Source organism: Salmo trutta, chromosome 32, assembly GCF_901001165.1.
Source record: "Salmo trutta chromosome 32, fSalTru1.1, whole genome shotgun sequence".
Classification (NCBI taxonomy): Eukaryota; Metazoa; Chordata; class Actinopteri; order Salmoniformes; family Salmonidae; genus Salmo; species Salmo trutta.
Window position 1 is genome coordinate 16,875,570 of NC_042988.1, and position 7,478 is coordinate 16,883,047.

Genomic DNA, 7,478 nt, shown 5'->3' on the forward strand with positions numbered 1-7,478 from the left:
GCCCAGTGGTTAGAGTGTTGGCTTTGCGACCGAAAGGTTGCAAGATCAAATCCTTGAGCTGACAAGGTAAAAATCTGTCGTTCTGATCAAGGCATGTAACCCACTATTCCTAGGCTGTCATTGAAAATAAGAATTTGTTCTTTACTGACTTACCTAGTTAAATAAAGCAAAAATGACAAAGAATTATTGGATCTTTTACTTACAACAATCCCTGGAGAAAAAAATCTGTTTTGCCCTCAGAGGCAAAGTGTACTTCAGCAGCCTAAAACAGTTAGCTAATTTTTAATTTTATTTTTTTATTTCACCTTTATTTAACCAGGTAGGCAAGTTGAGAACAAGTTCTCATTTACAATTGCGACCTGGCCAAGATAAAGCAAAGCAGTTCGACAACATACAAAAACACAGAGTTACACATGGAGTAAAACAACATACAATCAATGATGCAGTAGAAAAAAAATAAGACTATATACAATGTGAGCAAATGATGTGAGATAATGGAGGTAAAGGCAAAAAAATGCCATGGTGGCAAAGTAAATAAAGTATGGCAAGAAAAAAACACTGGAATGGTAGATTTGTAGTTTGAAGAAAGTTAAAAGTTAAAATATAAATATAAATAATATGGTGCAAAGGAGCAAAATAAATAAAATAAATAAATACAGTAGGGGAAAAGGTAGTAGTTTGGGCTCAATTAAAGATGGGCTATGTACAGGTGCAGAGATCTGTGAGCTGCTCTGACAGCAGGTGCTTAAAGCTAGTGAGGGAGATAAGTGTTTCCAGTTTTAGAGATTTTTGTAGTTCGTTCCAATCATTGGCAGCTGAGAACTGGAAGGAGAGACGACCAAAGGAGGAGTTGGCTTTAGGGGTGACCAGAGAGATATACCTGCTGGAGCGCGTGCTACAGGTGGGTGCTGCTATGGTGACCAGTGAGCGGAGATAAGGGGGGACTTTACCTAGCAGGGTCTTGTAGATGACGTTGAGTACCTCAATTTTCCAGCTTCAAGTATTTCCCGCCTACTGTTGTAATGAACACTTATGAGAATGGTGGGCTGAATTTTCTGGACTTTACTACCTTAAATAATACTTTTAAGATCAATTGGATAAAACAATTCCTAAGAAGACCCACTTCTATGTGGAATTTTATTCCTCATCATGTCTTCTCCTCTTTTGGTGGCCTTAACTTCATGTTGTTTTGCAATTATAATATTGACAAAGTTCCGGTGAAACTTTCTGCTTTTCATCGGCAGGTTTTCTTGTCATGGTCCTTAATTTATAAACATAATTTTTCTCCACACAGATATTATATATGGAATAATTGGGATATATTATATAAAAATACTTCTTTGTTTTTAGAATATTGGTTCCGAAGTAATATCCTATTGGTGAGCCAACTGGTAAATATTATCCTATTGGTGAGCCAACTGGTAAATAATATCCTATTGGTGAGCCAACTGGTAAATGCAGAGGGTATTTTACTCAGTTATAAGGAATTCTTATCACTTTACAAGGTCTCGGTAACACCTAAAGATTTTGCAATTGTTTTAGATGCCATTCCCTCAGGTGTTGCTTTATTATTCAGGAACGTGTCAAGACCTGACCCTCAGAGCCTACCTTCTATTGACCCTGTTAACTCATCAGTAGGAAAGATTTGTTTCTCTTTTGGTCCATTCAACAACAAAGCGATATGAACCTTGTTTCAGCAGGATGTTGTATGTATACCTTATGTCATGCCTTATTGGAATGGATTTATTGATCATATCTGTTGGAAAAAAGTTTGGATGTTGCCACACACATGCCTACTTGTTAACAAAATTAAGGACGTTTCCTTTAAAATTATTCATAAATATTATCCTGCCAACCACTATATGAAGAAGTTTAAGGAAAACATCAACTAAAATTGCTCATTTTGTAATGACCACCCAGAAACAGTGTTACATCTTTTTTGGCATTGTATTCATGTAAGAAAACAATGGCAAGACATCAGTAGATTTATAATTGAACACATTTATGAAGGTTTAACACTATTGTGGAGAGATGTACTGCTTGGATTCTTTACCTACGATAGAAATAAGCTGAAACATTTTTATGTAATTCATTTCATTATTCTTTTGGCCAAATTTCGTATTTACAAATGTAAATTTACAAACAAAAAAACACATTTTCTTACCCTACAAAAAGAAATTGAACTGTATTTTAAGACAATGAAATACTCTACTAACAAAAAAGCTGTTAGAATTATGTGTATGTATGTCCCTTAAGGTCTTTGTGTAATGTGATATTGTACCCCCTAGCTCAATTGTCCATTGTATATTATCCATATATACTTGTGTTCTCTCATGTACTTCCTGTATTGATTTGTTGTTAATAAAAATAAAAATAAGTATTTCCCACCTGCCTCGCAAGTTACCTAGCAACTGAACGCTTCCTTGATTTGGTGGCGTCAGAGATAAAGGTAAATAATTACACCCCAGTAGTTGACCCTCTGGAGATACCATTCTCAGCTGAAGAGTCTGGAAATCTCCAACCCATTTGATCATGTTATATGTGCAATGCACGTTTGGTAACTTACCAAATGCATTGTCGTTCTGCAATAGTTTTGCACCTGTGAATCTTTCAGGTGTAAGCTTCACAATATATGGATGTATTTCCCATATTATTCGGTAGAGGACGCTACTGTCATGTTTAGTAAAACATACCCCTTTTGTTGATTTAACTTCGCAAGTCAGTTAAGAACAAATTCTTATTTACGACAGCCTTGTTCAGGGGCAGAACGACAGATTTTACCTTGTCAGCTCAGGGATTCGATCTAGCAACCTTTCAGTAACTGGTCCAATGCTCTAACCACTAGGCTATCTGCTCCTTTGGCTTAATACAGTCTGGAGGCAGTTTTTCTTGCATTCAAATTCCAATTAATCAAAGCTTTAAAAAACATAGGCCTATTTGTTTTTCTAGCCTTTTTTTTCATACAAAGCAAGCACAGTATTTGCCAATGAGAATACATAAGTAGATGCATAGACAGTCTACTTAGAAACATATATTCTGCATGATATATTCAGTCCTAAAAGTTAATTGGTACCCAATTAATAATTTTCCAATTGTTTGTTAAGATAGCAACTGCTCTATAAATGTAGCGCCAATGAATAATTGTCCATTGTATATTGAGGTTGTTCCCTTGTGATAATGACAGTAAAATGTCTGTGTTGTGTGTGTGTGTGCGAAGGTTGAGTGAATTTAAGATGAGAGAAGAAGCACAGTATAACACGCCTTTTCTCTATATTATTTGATTTGCTTCACTGGAAAGCTAATTTGTCAGTGATTTGAACGTTGACTGTGTGTAATTACTGAGTTCTGCTCCAAGGCAGACCCCTCGGCATTGAATTCTGCTCGGCGGGAAAGACAATTATTGTTGCGCATGCTGACACAATTTCTCAATCTCAATTCCCCTGTGAGTTTTCATTTAACTCCCATGTGTGATATCTGCCCTCCATTTGCTGCACTGTGGGTACATCTGATAACCACTCTATTTTCAAATCTGCACACAGTTTTGCATCCTCCCCTCATGACAAGCTACAACCAGCAAGTGTTGTGCTGAGAGTAGTAACTGGATTCCTCCCAGATATGCTGATATGATCTGGCTGGTTTCATAACACATGCCCTATGAATACAGGGCACTCCAACTCCAGCGGGTCATTTGCTGAAATGTTATCATGGTGCTGTTCAAGGAAAAGACTACAAAGGCATTAGCATTCAAATTGCCACAGTCGACCCATTGTCCTCTTGCTGCCCCCAACTTTGTTCAGAGCAGAAAGACCTCAAGCAGCTACCCCAACTACTTTATACACATATTTCTATGATTTTTGCTGGTATACATTTCTCATAGGCTACTGAACATGATGTCTCATGTCAAAATATGAAATAGGTTACTGTTTAGTGGTTTACGATTATGTACTGATTAAATAAAAAGGCAAAACAGCCAAGACAGCCAACCAAGCTAAGCATACCCACATAATCAATATCCTACTTTGTTTATTCCTTTAGTTTGACAATTCCATAGCAATAGACTGATAACTGTCGATAAGATCTCAAAAGTCAGAGGTCACTTCACTTTCCATTTAAAAGTCATTACATTAGGGGGGAGGCGCGGACTGGGAGTGTTTTCGTTACGTCACTCGTGGTGGTTGTGTTCTTCAGTCGCGCTCACCACTGGTTCCATTCCTAGCCTGGAGATTCAAGTAGAGGGACTCTGGTGGTTGTGTTCTTCAGTCGCGCTCACCGCTGGTTCCATTCCTAGCCTGGAGATTCAAGTAGAGGGACTCTGGTGGTTGTGTTCTTCAGTCGCGCTCACCGCTGGTTCCATTCCTAGCCTGGAGATTCAAGGAGAGGGACTCTGGTGGTTGTGTTCTTCAGTCGCGCTCACCACTGGTTCCATTCCTAGCCTGGAGATTCAAGTAGAGGGACTTTAGTGGTTGTAGCACAGTTTCTTTAGGATTTATTCTTCTTCAGTGTGGATTTGTGCTTATCTGTGTTGGAATTATGTTGTCTGACTCAATACAGAAACGCTATAAAGGTAAGATTAAGTGTAATGTTCTAACTAACGAACATCGTTTGTTTGGTGTAACTAATAAACGTTAACGCTAAGTGTCCCGACTCGGTTAGATATTGTTTCTCGCACCGACAGAGCCAGCATTGCAAGTGCAGCACAGTAACTAGCCAATGTGTGTTAACCTCACTGGCCACTGAAATTACGTTCAACTAAATAATTGTTACCCAACTATCTACCTAGACGGCCAACACTTAAACTAAAGTGTTCTACTACTTGTTAATTTTTTCGCGTTAACTAGCTAGCTAACGTTAGCGACACCAGTGTTACTATGCAGCCGCATATGCAACGAACCAACAGGACAGAAGTTTGCTGAAGTAACGTTACATACATGGGACCAGAATATTCTGTGCCTTGTTGACAAAACACATTTCAATGTGGTAAATTGATTTTTCTGCAGATAGCGCGATAAACTACATTGACAATGCGTACTGTACACTCCTATTCGTATTGCCATGTAAAAAAAAGTACAGGATTTTAGCCAGTGTTGTCAAACAGTAATGGCAATTCAACTGCAGTTCCATACAATTACATATTGGAACAGTTTTTTTTTTTTTTTTGGCTAACTGAAATGGCCTTTTTTCCCCTTTTTCTTCGAAGCATAGTCAGTAGACTAAACATATAAATGGTTGTCATCCGTGGTGCCATCTATAAAACCTAACTAATCTTGCCTGTTTCCTTCATTTTACAAGGTCATCGGTGAGTTTAGTCGTCTGCCTTCTGGTCTGCAACCGCTGCCTTTGAAGTAGGTGTGAATGCTTCATCTCTCTGGAGACGCCCACCACCTCCCCTACTAGAGTCTGCCACCTCACTATCAGGTCCAGACAACCAGCCAAAATGGGCAACCAGCTAACAGAGATAGCCCCCAACACTCCTTTCCTCCCCAACTTCCAGTCTCTGCATGTGGTCGTCATCGGCCTGGACTCTGCAGGAAAGACCTCCCTGCTGTACAGACTAAAGCTCCGGGAATTTGTGGAGACTATCCCCACAAAGGGCTTCAACACTGAACGGATTAAAGTAGCAGTTGGAAGCTCGCGGGCCACCACCACCTTCCAGGTGTGGGACGTGGGCGGTCAGGAGAAGCTGCGGCCCCTGTGGAAGTCATACACGCGTCGCACCGATGGCCTGGTGTTCGTTGTGGATGCTGCAGAGACTGAGCGCATGGAGGAGGCCAAGGTGGAGCTCCACCGCATCAGTCGCTCGGCAGAGAACCAGGGAGTACCAATTCTGGTGCTTGCCAACAAGCAGGACTTGGACTCTGCAGTCTCTGCTGTGGAGGTGGAGAAGGCCTTGGCCCTCCACGAGCTTAGCAACTCCACACTGCACCACACCCAGGGATGCAGCGCGCTGAACGGCCAGGGGCTCCAACCCGGCCTGGAGAAACTATATGAAATGATCCTAAAGAGGAAGAAGCTGCTCAGACACAGTAAGAAGAAGAGATGAGCTGTGCGTCTGAGCTTCCGAAAGGCGCTTCACCCGCAGAATGGACCTTGTTGGTGTTCCTTGGAATTTTATGGGAATTTTGTGCCCCGGAGGATCTGCTTCTGGTTTCCCAGTGACGGTCAGTCCAGAGGACAGAGAAATGGACCTGTTATACTATACATTGGACACAGCACGGACTACGTTCAGCTCTTTACAGTGGCTCTTTTTTTCGATAAACATTCCCATCTTTTTTTATCAAGTTGTCGTGCCGACACGGTCTAGTCCAAACGTCCAGTGACGTATGGTAGTTCTAATTGTTTACCTTGTAGTTCACTTTGTTTCATGGAGGTGGTTCACCGTTGGAAAAGACGCCGCTTTTGTAGATCAAAAGAGGGACTGTATTTCATCCCACTGTTCGGATGGCATTGGAACTGAAATGCCTGCTGGCAGGAGGCCTGAGGCTGCTAGCCATGATGCAACTTTTCACCACAGCTTTCTTTTCATGGTAGACTTAAATATGTGAAGTTGTTACAACCAATATGTTTTTTCGTTCTGTACATATTTTTTTTGTAATACTTAGAAATGAATAAATTATTGAAGACACTATCTGGAAGTCCCCTTCTTTCCTTCTGTTTATTTGACCATGCGCTATAGTTTGCCCTTGTTATATCAAAATGATCGCGCAGTTTATGGTATTCTCAACAGAACTCCAAGGGTCCCTATAACTTATAGGTCCAAAGTCCTCGGTCGAGTTTCCCATTTTTCTTTTTTGTTGTGTTTTTTTCCCCCTTAAGAACCTCATTGAAAAAGTGTCCTTTCGAGTCAGAATCCTAAGCTGTTGTCTCCTATTTCAATTACTAATCTTTCCTTTAACATCTGCCTGCTTGATCCCATCCTGGCAGAGATCATTTAAAGAACAAACAATCTCTTTGGCTTCTCATTATAGCTTTTGCATCAATCACAAGAGGAACTGCTTACCTGTATTCTTCAATGACATTTAATTAGCGATTTGCACATCAAAAGTCACCTAGAGGACATTCATTGTCAGTTTTCCAGTCATTTTATATCTATGGTAGCTCCATTAATTGATCAGTTAATTTATTAGTCAGACAAATGGTATAATTAGCTCACAAAGATAATTGGGAATAGTTGTGAGGAATGTGTTTTCTTGAAGGGCATCTCACCTTCCAGTGAGAGAAAGGGCAGTGTTATAGTAGGCCAAAAACCACAGGCAATTCTAAACCCGAGACTGTTAAGTTTCTCTTTCTGACACAGTGCGCCACTTGGCAATAGTACCACAACCTAAATAACCTAGTTCTTGCCAGGTGCTAATATGTAACTGGTTTCTCAGATATATTGTATTTCATCAGAGAAAATCTACAGGTTTGAACAAGTGACCCATATTACTTGTATAGTGGATTTAGTAGAAGTTATTTGATTTTGTATGTGTTCACAGAAT

General features: G+C 40.1%; 1 protein-coding gene across 1 annotated transcript; it reads left to right on the forward strand.

Annotated features, from left to right (window-relative positions):
* Nucleotides 1-4,108: 4,108 nt before the first annotated feature.
* LOC115171264 (ADP-ribosylation factor-like protein 4D) lies at nt 4,109-6,625 on the forward strand. Its single transcript, XM_029727908.1, has 2 exons — nt 4,109-4,564; nt 5,290-6,625. The coding sequence occupies exon 2, from the start codon at nt 5,435-5,437 to the stop codon at nt 6,038-6,040; it is 606 nt and encodes a 201-aa protein (XP_029583768.1). The 5' UTR covers nt 4,109-4,564; nt 5,290-5,434; the 3' UTR covers nt 6,041-6,625.
* Nucleotides 6,626-7,478: the final 853 nt, after the last annotated feature.